Source organism: Mirounga leonina, unplaced genomic scaffold (genome assembly GCF_011800145.1).
Source record: "Mirounga leonina isolate KUSES-001 unplaced genomic scaffold, KU_Mleo_1.0 Mir_376, whole genome shotgun sequence".
NCBI lineage: Eukaryota > Metazoa > Chordata > Mammalia > Carnivora > Phocidae > Mirounga > Mirounga leonina.
In genome coordinates, this window is record NW_023270718.1 from 700,658 (window position 1) to 717,845 (window position 17,188).

The 17,188-nt window shown below is 46.5% G+C and overlaps 1 protein-coding gene and 1 non-coding gene across 3 annotated transcripts in view; one reads left to right on the plus strand and one right to left on the minus strand.

Moving 5' to 3' along the window:
- Positions 1-603: 603 nt before the first annotated feature.
- ETHE1 (ETHE1 persulfide dioxygenase) overlaps positions 604-17,188 on the minus strand; it is a 20,152-nt gene continuing 3,567 nt past the window's right edge. For both annotated transcript variants that reach the window (XM_034986644.1, XM_034986645.1), the window contains exons 2-7: positions 17,010-17,154; positions 16,753-16,901; positions 3,609-3,738; positions 1,478-1,567; positions 961-1,077; positions 604-795 (exon numbers count right to left, since the gene is read on the minus strand). In XM_034986644.1, the coding sequence (XP_034842535.1) occupies positions 743-795; positions 961-1,077; positions 1,478-1,567; positions 3,609-3,738; positions 16,753-16,901; positions 17,010-17,154 (684 nt within the window). In that variant the 3' untranslated portion in view covers positions 604-742. The remainder of the gene's footprint in view (positions 796-960; positions 1,078-1,477; positions 1,568-3,608; positions 3,739-16,752; positions 16,902-17,009; positions 17,155-17,188) is intronic.
- On the plus strand, positions 2,509-2,614 carry LOC117998385. Its single transcript, XR_004675977.1, has one exon. It is a non-coding gene; the product is annotated as a U6 spliceosomal RNA (small nuclear RNA).

A 17,188-nucleotide genomic window follows, 5' to 3' on the forward strand; every position in this document is an offset into this window, starting at 1 on the left:
AAAGGGATTACTATCTCCATTTTATAGTTGGGGAAACTGAGGCTGAGGGGGTTAAATGTGCCTGGAAGTCTAGACATGCTGTTAATCTCAAGGCTGGATTTGTTCTCTGGAAAGTCCATGTTCTTAACCATTGGGCACACTGTCACTCTGGTGCAGCCAGGAAGTGCCTGGAAGATCATTCCAAATGATAGTAACAATAATAGTCACCACTGATAGGGCACCTGCCATGCAGGCAGTGTGCCAAGGCACCTCATACATGTGGACTCATTGGATCATCACAACACCCTATTATTAGTATTATTTCCATTGCACAGATGAGGAAACTGAGACGTGGAGGAGTGAAGGACCTTCTCCTGGGTCTTACGTGTGTGAATGGCTCCAACTCAAGATAGTATTCTAATCCAAGGAGGTGAGAAGCCCTGCCCCAGATAGGTTTGTTTCTGATCTTGTGAGTTAGAAAATGTCCTCCTTCCCTGCACCCTGCATCTTCACCCTGCTCTCTCCTCCCTGGCCTCTTCAGACCAGACACCTCAAATCAGAAAACCAATGGCTTCCCCCCCAAAAACAGACAGAAATAAGATTCAGAGCAAAAAAAAAAAAAAATATATATATATATATTTTATTTATTTAAGAAGCTCAGGGGCTGGTGAGGGAGGGGAAAAAGAGAGGCGTGGCGATGGCACCTCTCTCTGTACCCCACCTAGTGCATTCTTAACAGAAATGAGCACCTGACAAAGCCGGGTCAGGAAGGAGGAGTCTGGATCCCACAGCGCATGTTGGCTGGAACAGCAAAGTCTGAAAGGAAAAACCCAGGGCTGAAACTAAGGGGCCCTAGCAGACCCCCTCATGCCCCATTGGGGGCCCAGAAATCCGAGGAGCCCTTCTTCTTTGGGAAACATAATTCTGGCCCTGAGCCCCCTCCTCCCTTAGACCCAGGAGTCCCAGCCCCCAACTGCTCACCTATCTGCTGAGGCTTGGGCAAGTTCAGGTTGTCCATGACCTTGACAAACTCCTCACAGCTGAGGGTGAGCCGCGGGTTCAAAGTCCGCTCCTCCTCCACGGTGGACACTGTGAGCCCTAGCGGCCAAGGGAGGAGAGGAACGTCAACCTGGCAAGTGCCTGGGGCCTCCTAGGACTACATTTCCCAGGAGGCTTAGGGTGCATCTCGGGCCTGGGACTAACAGGCTCTTCCCAGAATGTTACCAAGATCGCCTGCTCTCCTCGACTGGCACTATGGGAAATGTAGTTTCCCACGTGCCCTAAGCTCTCTAAGGAAGTTCCAGGAAAACGCATGCCCTCCGGAATTCTAGGAGTCTTGTTTCTACATCCACACTCAGCACACCTAAGCACTTGATCTTTTTGGCCAGAGAAATTTCTGGGAATTGTGGTCTCCATGCCCCACATGGACTACAGCAGTTTGGTACTCCCTCTCAAATGGACAGTTATATGTCCCACACCTCCTCCAGGAAGCCCTCACCGCGGTAATCATGAGCAGGGTAGATCAGACAGTCTCCTGGAAGCGTGAAGATCTTTTCGTGGACTGAGTGGTACAAGGTCTTAGCACAGCCTGGGAAAGGAAAGCTCAGAGGTGAGTAAATCAACAGGAGAGAAGCCTTCTAGCCCCTTTCCTCAAGAAAGGGTGGGAGGATAAAATCAAGTAGCTAAACCCTCTTCCTCATTTCCTGCCAGTACCCCTTTGTCTAGGCACAGAAAGAGAGGGAAGGGCATTGTAGGCAGATGGAACAGCAAATGCAAAGAATTGAGGAATGGTGAGAAATTCACCATGGTGGTAAATAAGGTTGGGATGAGATCCTGAAGCACCAAGGAGCTGTGCCCTCAGCCTGGGGATGCCAAGAAAGGGTTCTGGGCTGGGAGGCTGGACTAGAAGGTAAGAAACCGAAGACATGAGGCCAAAGAAGAAAACGGGCCCATGGTTCCAACATCAGGCTCTGAGTCCTAAATTAGGACAGGGGCAAACCTCTCTGGACCTCCCTTCCCACAGTGAAACTCCTGAATCTAACTGCCCCCTCCCAGCTAAACTCCTGAATCAAACTACACACCCCTCCCCCTGCCACACCTCCAGCACCTAAACTCCTTACGTTCAGGTTTAAAAATATGTCCACAGTGGGGGACGCCTGGGGGGCTCAGTCGGTTAAGCTTCCAACTCTTGGTTTTGGCTCAGGTCATGATATCGGGTCATGGGATCAAGCCACCCCCCCCCCGCCCCCCCGCCAGGCTCCCTGCTCAGGGCAGAGTCGGCTTGTCCCTCTCCCTCTGCTCCTCTCCCCACTTGCACACACACACTCTCTCTCTCCCTCTCTCAAATAAATAAGTAAAATCTTAAAAAAAAAAATGTCCACAGGGTGCCCGGCTGGCTCACTTGGTAGCACACGCGCCTCTTGTAAGTTTGAGCTCCACAACGGGTGTAGAGATTACTTAAAAATATATATATAATTAAAAAAATATATATATATATAAATATAATCTTTAAAAAATAATAATAAAAAGTGCTCACTTCAGCAGCACCAAACTAAAATTAGAACAATACAGAGAAGATTTAGCATGGCCCCTGCACAAGGATGACATGCAAATTCGTGACGCGTTCCACATTAAAAATAAATAAATAAATAAAAATTTTAAAAATTAAAAAAAAAAAGTCCACAAACTCACTGACACTTTTCTGTTCAAAACGTGACAATTCTCCTCACCTTGGCTCAGTGGTCTGGACTAAGTGACTTGCAACTAATAAATAGCATATTGCGGAAATGACAGAGTTTAACTTCTAAGACTAGGTCATTCAAAAAAAAAATTAGGGGCACCTGGGTGGCTCAGTAGGTTAAGCATCTGCCTTCGGCTCAGATCATGATTCCAGGGTCCTGGGATCGGGTCCCGCATCGGGCTCCCTACTCAGCGGGGAGTCTGCTTCTCTCTCCCTCTGATGCTCCCCTGCCCCCCTGCTTGTTCTCTCTCTCTCAAATAAATAAAAATCTTTAATAAAAAACTAGGGCTTCTGTCTGCTTGTCCATCTGTGTCTCTCTGACCATTCCCTTTGGGAGAACCCAGCTGCTGTGTCAGGAAGACAAAGTAGCCCCGTGGGGAGGTCCATGTGGTAAGGAACTGAGGCCTCCTGCCAACAATCAGAGCCAGATTGCCAGCCATGTGAGTGAGGCACCTTGGCAGCAGAACCCCCGGTCCCGGTCAAGCCTTCAGACGACTGCAGCCCAGGCTCTAGCTTGACTATACTCCCACGAGTGACGCTGAACCACCCAGCGAAGCTGCTTCCAGAGTCCTGAATCTCATAAACTATGTAAGATAGTGTCAATCATTGCTTTAAGTCATTAAGTTCTGGGGTAATTTGTTTCACAGCAATAGATAATGAATACACCTTTGCATCTAACTGTCTCCCAACAAGGTAAACCGCTGAACTGCCCCGCAGTAGCTAACCCATGAATCTAACTCTCCCTCACTCTAGCAGCGAAACTTCTTCAATCTAATCCTGACCCCCTAACAGTCTAACACCTGTTCATTCATTCTTGCAACAGGTACTTAAAACCCTGGCACACACATAACCATACTAAGATCTCAGGCTAGGGAAAAGGGCCTGTGACCTTGCTGGAAGTCCGTTCGGCCACACCCCCGGATGAGCAGGGCATCTCCAGTGAAGGCCATGCTGTGGTCATTCAGAACAAAGGTGACACAGCCTGGGGTGTGGCCGGGGCTCGCCCGGGTCTCCAAGGCCTAGTAGGGAAGGAGAATACAGACAGTTACTAATAAGCCAAGGGCCCTGGCCTCATGATGAAATTGGCCTGAGAAGCCCCCATCTCACCCTAGGGTCACATCTAGCTAGGGTGTTTTTTTTTTTTTTTAATTAAAAAATTAAGTTTGGGGCACCTGGTGACTCAGTCAGTTAAGTGGCTGCCTTCGGCTCAGGTCATGGTCCCAAGGTCCTGGGATCGAATCCTGCCTAGGGCTCCCTGCTCAGCAGGGAGTTTGCTTCTCCCTCTCCCGCTCCCCTTGCTTGTGCTTTCTCTCTCTCTGTCAAATAAATAAATAAAATTTAAATTAAAAAAATTAAGTTAGATTCCCAGACTCAAACCTTGTACCAGGGTAAACTCCCAATGAATCTAAACACTTAAAGCAAGAAAATAAAACCATAAAACTGTGACGACAACAAAAATACAAATGAATATATATGATCTCTGGTTAGGGAAGAGCATTCAAATGTGATCCCAAAAGTTGTAAATCATTACAAAAAAGATCAATGGTTTGACTTTAAATAAATCTGAAGTTTCTGAACGGCAACAACACTATAAACAAAATTGAAAGGGAACCAACTGGCTGGCAAAATGTATTTATGACATATATGCACCACGTGGTAGTCAGTATACTTCCTATACAAACAGATCTCCAAATCAGTAAGAAAAAGATAAGCACACTAATATAAGTATGGAATACCAAACAGTCATTTAAAAGTATGTTATTGAAATGACATTTGACGATGCTGTACACAAATATTTACTGACATGAAAAGATATTTACTATCTGGTAAGTGCTAAAAGCCGATTACAAAGCAATTGTACAGTGTCATCTTTTTTTTTTTTTTTAAGATTTTATTTATTTATTTGAGAGAGAGAGAGAGAGAAACAGCATGAGAGGGGATAGGGTCAGAGGGAGAAGCAGGCTCCCCACTGAGCCGGGAGCCCGATGTGGGACTCAATCTCAGGACTCTGGGATCATGACCTGAGCCGAAGGCAGTCGCTTAACCAACTGAGCCACCCAGGTGCCCTCACTGTAGCCATTTTAGAGGGCAAGTTTGCAGTGTCTACCAATACCTCAAATATGGACTCTCTGACCCCACATAGCTACTGCTACGACTCTGGACTCTGCCGTTAAGAACTTCTGACATGTGGGCAAAAATGCCCACCCAGGAAATCCTCATTATGTAAATCCCCACACCCAGTTCAGGGAAGCAATTGTCATGGAAAAAAAAAAATTGTTACCCTCATGATCTAACAACCACTTATAAGATTAGTTGCCACTCACACAGCGCTCCTCCCACCAATTAGCATCCTGGTCCAGGTCAGTCATCTGCTGATTATAGAAGGACACCATGTGCAGATCCTGCGTCCACACCTACCATCCATTCTGCCCTTCCCCACTCCAGGTCTCTGGTTTGGTTCAGGGCATCAGTGTGCCCAGCCAAGCACTTCCTTACCCTCCATGGTAGCCTGGGTGGCTTCTGACACGGTTCTCTGGCCACTGAGATCTCAGTATGTCTCCTGAAAATGTCTGGGAAAGCTTTTCCCTTCCCGATAAGAGAGTCTGGCACCTCTCCTTCCTACTTTATCTGGCTCTGGACAATGGTGCGATGGACGCAGCTACAGACCACCTTGCAACCATGAAAAAGAATCCCCCAAATGGGGTGCGTGGGTGGCTCAGTCAGTTAAGCATCTGCCTTCGGCTCAGTTATGATCTCAGGGTCCTGGGATCCAGCCCCACATCCGGGCTCCCTGATCAATGGGAAGTCTGTTTCTCCCTCTTCTTCTGCTCCTCTCTGTGTTCATGCTCTCCCTCTCTCAAATAAATAAAGAAAATCTTAAAAAAAAAAAAAATCCCCCAAATGACAGTGCTACATATCAAAGAGAATGACTGGCTTCTTCCAGACTCCTGTTACGGGAGAAAACTGAACCAAATATTTAAGCCACTGTTTGGGTTTTTCAGTTACTTTCAGCCAAATGTTTTCCTAACTCATATATAACAGGATATACGTGCAATGCAAAACAAATGCAAAGCGAAAGTCACAGATTTTGCAAAATCTTGTGGGAAAAATCACAACCCTCCCCCCCCCAATTAACATAACCTTTTGGTGGCCCAGGGATGATCTTTCACTTTTTGTCTGTTTCCATACTCTCTGAATTTTTTTTTTTTAAAGATTTTATTTATTTATTTGACAGAGAGAGACACAGCGAGAGAGGGAACACAAGCAGGGGGAGAGGGAGAGGGAGAAGCAGGCTCCCCGCAGAGCAGGGAGCCCGATGTGGGACTCGATCCCAGGACCCTGGGATCATGACCTGAGCCGAAGGCAGTCGCTCAACCGACTGAGCCACCCAGGCGCCCTGAATTTTTTTTTTTTAAACAGAAAGCATGGGTGTCTTTCGAACTAAATATTGTGGATGGATAGTCAGGAGTAATGTTCAAAACAGCCAATCACAGTTACAGCAATGGGTACCGACCAATCAGAAGGACGTCAGCTATAAACAACCAGTACATTTAGACAGTATATATACGGTACAGTTGAAGTATACGTATGGTATATATAACTGTGTATATGTATAAATTGGACAAAATTTTGCCAGGCTCTCTTCTAAGTGCTCGACATGACTGAACTCATCCAGTCCACACACATCCTTATGAGGTAGGTACCATTCCTGTTCCCATTCTATAGACGAGGAAACTGAGGCACAGAATAAGAATAGGAATGAGCAAACTATGGCTATACGTGGAAGTATGGATGGATGTCACAGATAAGACAAAAGCAAAAAGAAAAAAAGGATGCTAGACACGGAAGAGCAGAGAGGCGTGGAATGGAATAGAATGGAATGGTGGGGGAGGAGATGTGGGATGAAGCGGGAAATCTCAGGGTGCCTGGTATACAGTAGGGGGAAGTGGTATTTCATGTGTGGAGGTTTCAGTTATGAATCCAGATGTACAGTATCTATCTCTTGGAGAGGGCGCACGGACTAGGAGTTAAGAATAGCCTTTGGAGCCAGGTGACATGGGTTCTAAATTTGCCTCTGCTATTTATTACTAGCTGTGTGGCCTTGGACACGTCACTTCACCTCTCTGTTTCTGAGCTTCTCTGCTCATTTGTAAAATGGGGATAATAACTGTTCCCACCTCATAGGGCTATTATAAATATTAAGTTACTGGAGCACCTGAGTGGCTCAGTTGGTTAAGCGTCTGCCTTCAGCTCAGATCATGATCCCAGGACCCAACGTGGGCCCTGCTCAGCGGGGAGCCTGCTTCTCCCTCTCCCTCTGCCCCTCCCCCTGCTTGTACTCTCTCTCTCTCTCATAAATAAAATCTTTAACAAAAAAATATTAAGTTACTTTGAGTATGTAAAGCACTTAGAAAAATGCCCAGCACACAATAATCACTAATCAAAGTAACATAATAATAATTTTTTTTTTATTTGTTTGTTTTAAAGATTTTATTTATTTATTTGACAGAGAGAGAGATAGTGAGAGCAGGAACACAAGCAGGGGGAGTGGGAGAGGGAGAAGCAGGCTTCCCGCTGAGCAGGGAGCCCGATGTGGGACTCGATCCCAGGACCCTGGGATCATGACCTGAGCCGAAGGCAGACGCTTAACGACTGAGCCACCCAGGCGCCCCCATAATAATAATGTTTTAAAATTTGGTGTTTTTTTAAGATTCTATTTATTTATTTGACAGAGAGAGCACAAGCAGGCGGAGCAGTAGAGGGAGAAGTAGGCTCCCCGCTGAGCAGGGAATCCAACTCGTGGCTTGATCCCAGGACCCTGGATCATGAACTGAGCCGAAGGCAGCCGCTTAACTGACTGAGTCACCCACGCGCCCAATTAATGTTCTAAAATTTGTAAAAACACTGATCTAGTTGGAATCACAAGGCCTCCTGGGTCCAAATCCCGACTTGGCGGGGTGCCTGGGTGGCTCGGTCAGTCGTGTCTGACTCTTGGTTTCGGCTCGGGTCATGATCTCATGGTCTGCTTGGGACTTTCTCTCACTCTCCCTCTGCCCTTCCCCCACCCCCAGTCTCTCTCTCTCTCTCTCTCTCTCAAATAAATAAATAAATCTTTAAAAAAAAATCCCAGGGTGCCTGGGTGCCTCAGTCGTTAAGCGTCTGCCTTCAGCTCAGGTCATGATCCCAGGGTCCTGGGATCGAGCCCCACATCGGGCTCCCTGCTCTGCGGGAAGCCTGCTTCTCCGTCTCCCGCTCCCCTTGCTTGTGTTCCTGCTCTCACTCTCTCTCTCTGTCAAATAAATAAATAAAATCTTTTAAAAATAAATAAATTTAAAAAATTAAATTAAAAAAATCCCGACTTGGCCATTTTCTCAGTGTAATTTTGGGCAAGTCACTTTTCCTCTCTATACATCCTTCTTTGTAAAATGAGAAAAATATTTCTGATCTATGTGGTTATGAAGGTTTAATGAGATCTGTTTGTCAGAGAAGACGCAGTGGAGGCCCAAGGGCCAGACTAAGCCAGAGAAATGTTTTGTTTGGCCCACTCAGGAGTTATGAGAACTGAATTTGTAGTCTACCCTTAAAAAGTGGAAGATTTCTCAAAAATGTATATTTGAAGCTCCTATAAAAAAAAAAAAAGGTTTGGCAGTAGACAGATTACATTCTTTTTTTTTTTTTAATAAAGCTTATTTATTTAAGTAATCTCTACACGCAACATGGGACCCAAACCATGACCCCAAGATCAAGAGTCCCACACTCCTCCAACTGAGCCAGCCAGGCACCCTGACAGACTACACTCCTAAACATGAATAATCAACTTGAATTGTGCCGTGGGTGTCCCCCATAAATGGAACATGCACCCCAACATTTGCCACAGGCCCCACCACTCCCTGCAGCAATATTTGATTATGAAAATCCTTCTAGACAAACACTGATAAAAAACACTTACAGAGCTCAGCACAATGCCTGGCAAGAAGCAAACCCTCAAAGCTTGTTAACTATTGTTAAATTATCATCATTATTATTAACCAATTCAAAATACATACAATCTACTTCAGTTGATAACAAAGAAAAGAGTAGGCTGAATGACACCATGAGAAAACAACCAGACACACCCAGAAGTGGGACGTCTTACAATAGACTAGAAACTTCAAAAGTCAATGTCATGGTGCAGAAAGGGTATGAAACTGTTCTAGATTTAGAGACTAAATAGACCTAACAGCTGAATGGATTGTATGAAGCTCAATTGGGTCCTGGTTCCTAAAAACCACCATAAAAATGATTCCTGGGCACCTGGGGCAATTTGAACTTGGGCTGGATTTAAGAATTATTTCAGGGGCACCTGGGTGGCTCAGTGGTTAAGCGTCTGCCTTCGGCTCAGGTCATGATCCCAGGGTTCTGGGATCAAGCCCCACATCGGGCTCCCTGCTCGGCGGGAAGCCTGCTTCTCCCTCTCCCACTCCCCCTGCTTGTGTTCCTGCTCTTGCTATCTCTCTCTCTGTCAAATAAATAAATAAAATCTTAAAAAAAAAAATATTTCAGAATTATCATATATTTTCTGTGATAAAGATTTTGCAAAAGAATTGTTCTCGAAGTACAGTTGAGGGAACCCTGAGGGTCTGCAAGGTGAAAACTATTTTCATGATAGTAGGAAGAACTCTTCTGCCCTTCTTACTCTCATTCGCCTGTTTGGTGGCGTTTTCCAGAAGCTCCATGACTGGTGATGATGTCATTGCTCTGCCAGCAGATGGAGTACTTGAATATTCTTGTGTTTTAAAAAGAGAGTCTTGGTTTTAACTTCTAATGCAGTAAATTTTTAAGATTTTATTATTTATTTATTTATTTGAGAGAGAAAGAATGAGAGACAGCATGAGAGGGAGGAGGGTCATAGGTAGAAGCTGACTCCCTGCTAAGCTGGGAGCCTGATGCGGGACTCGATCCTGGGACTCCAGGATCATGACCTGAGCTGAAGGCAGTCGCTTAACCAACTGAACCACCCAGGCACTCCCTAATGCAGTAAATTTTTTTTGGCATCTCTGAATAGAAAGGTTTTATTTATTTTTACTGAGCTGTAATTGACATACAGCTAATAAGTAAATATTGATAGCTGGAACCCACATAAATAAAAGCTTTGAGGGCCCTCCTGTAATTTTTAAGAGGGCAAGGAGTTCTGAGACCAAAAGGTTTGAGTTTGAGAACCTCTGCTACAGGAGAACATTGTTACTCTCAGAAGAAGTCGTTAGGGTTGACATATCTGTCACGTAGCTTTTTTTTTTTTAGATTTTATTTATTTATTTATTTGAGAGAGAGAGAGAGAGAGAAACAGCATGAGAGGGGATAGGGTCAGAGGGAGAAGCAGGCTCTCCGCCGAGCCGGGAGCCCGATGCGGGACTCGATCCCAGGACTCCGGGATCATGACCTGAGCCGAAGGCAGTCGCTTAACCAACTGAGCCACCCAGGCGCCCTGTAATGTAGCTTTTTAGTGGTAAGAGAGGAAAACAGTATATACACACAGAGAAATAAAGCAAATGTAGCAAAAATGTCAGCAACTGGGGGCGCCTGGGGGGCTCAGTCGATTAGACCTCTGCCTTCGGCTCAGGTCTTGATCCCAGGGTCCTGGGATTGAGCCCCCACATTCCACTCAGCTCCCTGCTCAGAGGGGAGCCTGCTTCTTCCTCTGCCCCTCCCCCCTGCTTGTGCGCAAGCACACACTCTGTCTTTCTCAAATAAATAAATAAATAAATAAAATCTTTTTTAAAAATGTCAACAGGACGCCTGGGTGGCTCAGTGGGTTAAGCGTCTGCCTTCGGCTCAGGTCATGATCCCAGGATTCTGGGATCGAGTCCCACATCGGGCTCCATGCTCGGCGGGAAGCCTGCTTCTCCCTCTCCCACTCCCCCTGCTTGTGCACTCTCTCTCTGACAAAGAAATAAAATATTTTTTTTTTTTTAAGATTTTATTTATTTATTTGAGACAGAGAGAATGAGAGACAGAGAGCATGAGAGGGAGGAGGGTCAGAGGGAGAAGCAGACCCCCCGCCGAGCAGGGAGCCCGATGCGGGACTCGATCCAGGGACTCCAGGATCATGACCTGAGCCGAAGGCAGTTGCTCAACCAACTGAGCCACCCAGGCGCCCCAGAAATAAAATCTTTTTAAAAATAATTATTTAATCAAAAACTGTCAGCAACTCATGACCTTTAGGTGAAGGGTATGGAGGTGTTCACTGTCCCATTATTTCAATTTACTATAGGTATTAGAATATTAATAAAAGGTTGTGGGGGGAGCGCCTAATATCTGGACTTCACGCAGCAGCCTCCACCGGTCCTGAAACTGGTTGAAACATCTCAGCCGCAGAACAGTCTGCAGGGATTCTGTGGAGCCTGACTAACCTCACAGTCTTCCAAGAAATTCCTTCTTCCCTTCCATGGCTTCAAATACGTGACACAGCTCAGCAGCTGTCCCCTTCACCTGTTTCCAGGGGCAGCGGCACCTTCTCCAACTACTTCGCATCAGCTACAGGCAACGCGAAAGGGGTCTGCGCACGCGCACTCGCCACGCAAGGCCCACGGCCCACACTGCCCCCTGGTGGCAAGCAGAGGCGGGCCATCTATTCCATTTGGTCCCAAGTTCACTCCTCCGCTCCGTTATTCAAAAGCACCTAACCTTGGTATAACCAGCCACTGTTTCTGTGCACTCTAAGCTCGAAAACCCAAAGTGTCTTCTTCCATTGCGGCTAGACAGTCTGAACCTCCGTCAGCTAAACCTTCCTTTCTTTTGTGAAAGAAAACGACATTAGTTGTTCTAACGTTTAGGGGACAGTGTACTGATGTCTATAACTTGAGGATGCAACAAAAAATAAGATAGGTGATGGATGGATACGTGTATGCTGTCAAATCTTTTCAACTTTTCTGTATGCTTGACATTTTTTGTAAAATGTTGCGAGGAGGGAAGATTTGTTGCACAATTCAAATAATTAGTTCCAGGGGCGCCTGGGTGGCTCAGTCCGTTAAGAGGCAGACTCCTGATTTCCGCTCAGGTCATGATCTCAGGAATCTGCTTGTCTCCCTCTCCTAATGCCCCTCCCCCTGCTTCTCTCAAATAAATAAATAAATAAATCTTTAAAAAAAACAATTAGTTCCTGGGACGCCTGAGTGGCTCAGTCGGTTAAGCGTCTGCCTTCGGCGCAGGTCATGATCCCCGGATCCTGGGATTGAGTTCTGAATCTGGCTCCTTGCTCAGCGGGGAGCCTGCTTCTCCCTCTACCTCTGCCTGCCGCTCCCCCTGCTTGTGCTCTCTCTCTCTGACAAATTAATTAATTAATTAATAAAATAATAATTAGCTCCAAATAGAAGGAAGCACTGAAATTCCCACCTGGACCACATGAGAATCACCTATGAGCTTTTATTTTATTTTTTAAAGATTTTAAGTCATCTCTACACCCAAGGTGAGGCTCGAACTTATAACCTCAAGATGGAGAGTCCCATGCTCCACTGACTGAGCCAGCCAAGCGCACCCCACCTGTGAGCTTTTATTTTTATTTTTTTAAAGATTTTATTCATTTGCGAGAGAGAGAATGAGAGACAGAGAGCATGAGAGGGAGGAGGGTCAGAGGGAGAAGCAGACTCCCTGCCAAGCAGGGAGCCTGATGTGGGACTCGATCCCGGGACTCCAGGATCATGACCTGAGCCGAAGGCAGTCGCTTAACCAACTGAGCCACCCAGGCCCCCCACCTGTGAGCTTTTAAAATAGACTGATTCCCTGTGTCTGCCCCGAACAATGAAATCAATCTCTAAAGTGGGATCTGGGGGCTCCATATCTGGCAGCGCTCTAAATTAACATACTTAACAGGCAAGACTAACTTTCCGACTCTGCCACTCCTCACTGGAGATAAAATGTTCAAATCTCATTGCTCATTAAAACAGAAAATTCACTGTACAATGAAACCATCCAAATCTGGCCTGCTGTGAGTGTAAAATACAACCAGCTCAAAAAACTGCAAGTTCTACTAAAGTTAAGCATAGGTCAGTCCTCTGACCCAGAAAGTCCATTCCATGGAATTGAGAGTAAGGTCCACCAAGAGATTTGCATAAGAGCCTTCATAACAGCATTTTTCTTAATAGCCCCAAACTGGAATCACCGATCAAAAGGAAAAATGGATAAATTTTCATAAATTCACACAAACAAATGCTCCCCAGCAGCATTATTCACAAATAGCTCCAAACTGGCACCAACTCTCAAAAGGAGAATGGACGAATTAACATAAATTCACACAATAAAATGCTCTCCATCAGGGGTTGGCAAACTACCGCTGGTACACCTAGTTTGGCCTGTGGTCTGCTTTTGTACGGCCTGAGGGTCACGAGGGGTTTTTAAGTGGTTTTTAAGTTTTTTCACAGTTGAAAAAAAAGAAAATCAAAATGAGAATTACTGAAATTAACACTTCAGAGGCCAGAATTCGAGTTCTATTGGAGTACAGCCATGCTTATTCATTTATGCATTGTCTCTGACTGCTTTCACACCAACAGGGACCATATGGCCTGCAAAAGCAAAAATATTTACTGTCTGGTCCTTTACAGAACAAGTTTGCCAATCTCTGCGATAGAGCAACAGAAGGAAAGAACTGCAACTATACACAACATGATGTGGAGTGAAAGAAGCCAGAACACAAAAGAGCCCATATGGTATGAGTTCTGTTTATGAGGTCCAGAACATGTAGAACTAATCTATGATTAAATAAATTGGAAGAGGGGCCCCTGGCTGGCTCAGTCAGTAGAGCATGTGACTCTTGATCTCAGGGTTGTGGGTTCAAGCCCCCTGTTGGGCATGGGACCGACTTAAAAAAAAAAAAGTTGCTAAGATTGCAAATCTTCAAAGTCTTTATCATAAGAAAAAAAAGAAAAATTTTAAAATAAATAAGTTGGAAGCTGGTTTCTTGATGGGGGTGTCAGTGGCCAGGAAGAGGGGCAAGGAGGCCTTCTGGTGATGAGTATGCTCTGTATTTGGATCTCGGCGGTGGATACTCATATGTAAAAATTTAACAAGCGGCGCACATACAATATGCGCACTTTCTACTATATAACATGCATGTTACAAGTCAATTTTTTTAAACGGGGGGGAGAAAATGAGGGAGAAGAAGTGTGACCATCTCTAAAGGTTTATAAAGAACTCAGATGAAAACCACATGAAACATCGAATAATCATAAAGACAGATGCTAACAAGTGTTGGCAAGGATGTGGAGAAACTGGGACTTTCTTTTTTTTTTTTTTTTAAAGATTTATTTATTTATTTGAGAGAGAGGGGTGGGGAGGGGCAGAGGGAGAGAGAGAATCCTGAGGCAGACTCCCCGCTGAACACGGAGCCTGACGCAGGACTTGATCCCAGGACCCTGAGATCACAACCTGAGCCTAAATCAAGAGTCCGCCGACTAACTGACTGAGCCACCCAGGTGCCTGGAAATTAGGCCTTTCATATGCTGCCCGTGGGAATGTAAAATGGTGCGGCCACTTTGGATAATAGTTGGTCAGTTCCTCCAACTGTTGTTTTTTTTTTTTTTTTTTTAAGATTTTATTTATTTGAGAGAGAGAGGGAGAGAGAAAGAGAGAGCATGAGCAGGAGGAGGGGCAGAGGGAGAAGCAGACTCCCTGCTGAGCAGGGAGCCCCATGTACGGCTTGATCCCAGGACCCTGGGATCTTGACCTGAGCCAAAGGCAGACACTTAACCGACTGAGCCACCCAGGCACCCCCCTCCAACTGTTTTATAGGTAAGCTCCACACCCACCATGGAGCCCAACATGGGGCTTGAACTCACAACCATGAGATCAAGACCAAAACTGAAATCAAGAGTCGGACATTTACCCGACTGAGTCACCCAGGCACCCCAGTTCCTCTAACTGTTAAACACAGAGTTATTATTGATCCAGCAATTCCATCCTATATAGATATCCAAGAGAAATGAAAAACAGCCACACACAAAAAACTTGCACGTGAATATTTATAGCAGTATTATTCATAATAGCCAAAAAATGGCGGGAACGGAAATGTCTATCGGCTGACGGATGAATGAATTAATGAGGTATATTCACACAGTGGAATATTACTCAGCCATAGAAGGCATGAAACACTGACACACACTACAACAAGGATGAACCTTGAACACTTATGGTCAGTGACAGAAGCCAGTCACAAAAGACCACATAATATAGGATTCCAATCATTTCTATGAAACACCCAGAATAGGCAAAACCTGCAGAGAAAGCAGATTTGTGAATTGCCTAAGGCTGCCAGAGCGAGAGGGGAGGGGGCTGGGGTGACAGCGAAGGAGAATGCGGGGTTTCTTTCAGAAGTGACGGGAGATATTCTACAATTCCCTGTGGTGATGGATGGACTCAACTCTGAATATACTAAGTCACTGAATTGTACACTTCAAATGGATGAACCGGACGGTTCGTGAATGATATCAATTAAGTCGTTTGAAAAAAACCAGACACTGGGGCGCCTGGGTGGCTCAGTTGGTTAAGCGACTGCCTTTGGATCAGGTCATGATCCTGGAGTCCCGAGATCGAGTCCCGCATCGGGCTCCCTGCTCGGCAGGGGGTCTGCTTCTCCCTCTGACCCTCTTCCCTCTCGCGCTGTCTCTCATTCTCTCTCAAATAAATAAATAAAATCTTTAAAAAAACAAAACCAGACACTGAAGCTAAATCTGCCACAGCTACACCCTTTGACATTCATTCAAACATCGCTCATCCAATCTAACAAAGGGCTCATCTTGACACGAAACCCCAACCATTTTTCACCCTTCTAAGCCTGCTCAAACTCAATAAATGCTTGTTAGCACCTCACACTCACGGACAGTGTACATAAAGGTGCAATGCACTTTTTTACCTGCTTCCAAAAAAGGGCTTGAAATAAAGAGGCTGCCACCATTGTAGCTCAACCCTCCGATCCCACACACAGCTCTCATTTCCTCTAAATGCTCTGACTCAGATAAACTGTCCCCATTTAGCAAAATCCTCTAAGCTGGAGGTCAAGTCCCCCCTCTATCACTTGCCCATTCTGTCCCCAAAGTCAGCCAGACTCTCCGTAGCTTTAGCAAGTCTCATCAGAGAAAAATCTGACCAGCTGTTTCTCCTCCCTCTGAGGGCAAAGCCCCCCCCCCCCCCCCCCCCCCGATCTATTGCTCTGGGTTGAAATCCTGGCTGGAAACCTGCTGACCTTGGCCTGTGACAAAGACCAGAGAGGAGGTAGGAAACTTCAGGCCCTTCCTGTGTGAGGCAACAGCCCCAGCAAGGGTGAGGCCAGCAGGCACAGAAGGGTGAACATTTAAGGAGGCGCTGACTCGCAGGTGCCTACCCTGCCTTTGCATGACCCTGAGAGTGAGTGCCTCCTTAAATGTTGCACCCTAGGTGCCTTGCTCGCCTCACCCTAGTCCTAGCTCTGGGCAAGGGGATGCTCCTTCCTCCAACAGTGGCTCTAGAAGACTGAGCTGGGTCTCTCCTTCAGCCCTGGTCTCAGATTTCTAGCCCTCAATCAACTTTTTTTTTTTAAAAAAGATTTTATTTATTTATTCGAGAGAGCGAGAATGAGAGAGACTACATGAGAGGGGGGAGGGTCAGAGGGAGAAGCAGACTCCCTGCTGAGCAGGGAGCCCGATGTGGGACTGGATCCCGGGACTCCAGGATCATGACCTGAGCCGAAGGCAGTCGCTTAACCAACTGAGCCACCCAGGCGCCCCATCCTCAATCAACTTTTATGGAGATGCCAGGCCAAAGGAGCTGCCCCAAGGCTATAGGAAACTCCACAAATGCTGTTGACTTATGGGCCTGGCCAGAGACACACCTGCCCAGAGACTCTTTCCCCAGTGCCCCACCTGGGTTTATGGCGCCCTCCTCCCAGAGACAAACTCAGGGATCAGGAGCCCAGGTTAGAGTTCCCTCCTACCCCGGGGCTCAGGAGCCCACGCCCTCAGCCCCCTCTTTCCTTAAGTCCAAGAAGTCCAGGCCACCACCCTCTCGGGACCCAGCATCCAACTCACGAAGCGCCCGAAGTGGATGGAGTCTCCATCCTCAATGTGCAAGTCAGCCTGGGCTCCACTAAGGCGGGAGATGACAGACTGGCAGCCGGGGAGTAGGGACCGGAGCAGCCCTGAGCCCGTAATGTGGTCCGCGTGGCAGTGGGTATTCACTGGGAGAGAGAGGAGGACCAGGTCCGGGAGGGCACAGAGAGGACGCAGGATTCCCAGCCCCCAGCCCCCTCCTCCCCCAGACCCAGGGGTTCGGCCTCCACACTGACCAGCATACAGCAGTCGCAGCCCCAGTTCCTTGACCAGCTGGGCATCCCGAGGCGCTGTCTCCAGAACCGGGTCGATCAGAATGGCCTCACGGGACTCTCTGTCACCCAGGAGGTACGTGTAGGTGCAGCTCTTGGGCTCAAACATCTGGGAAGGGGGCGTGGGACAGGTGAGAGCGAGG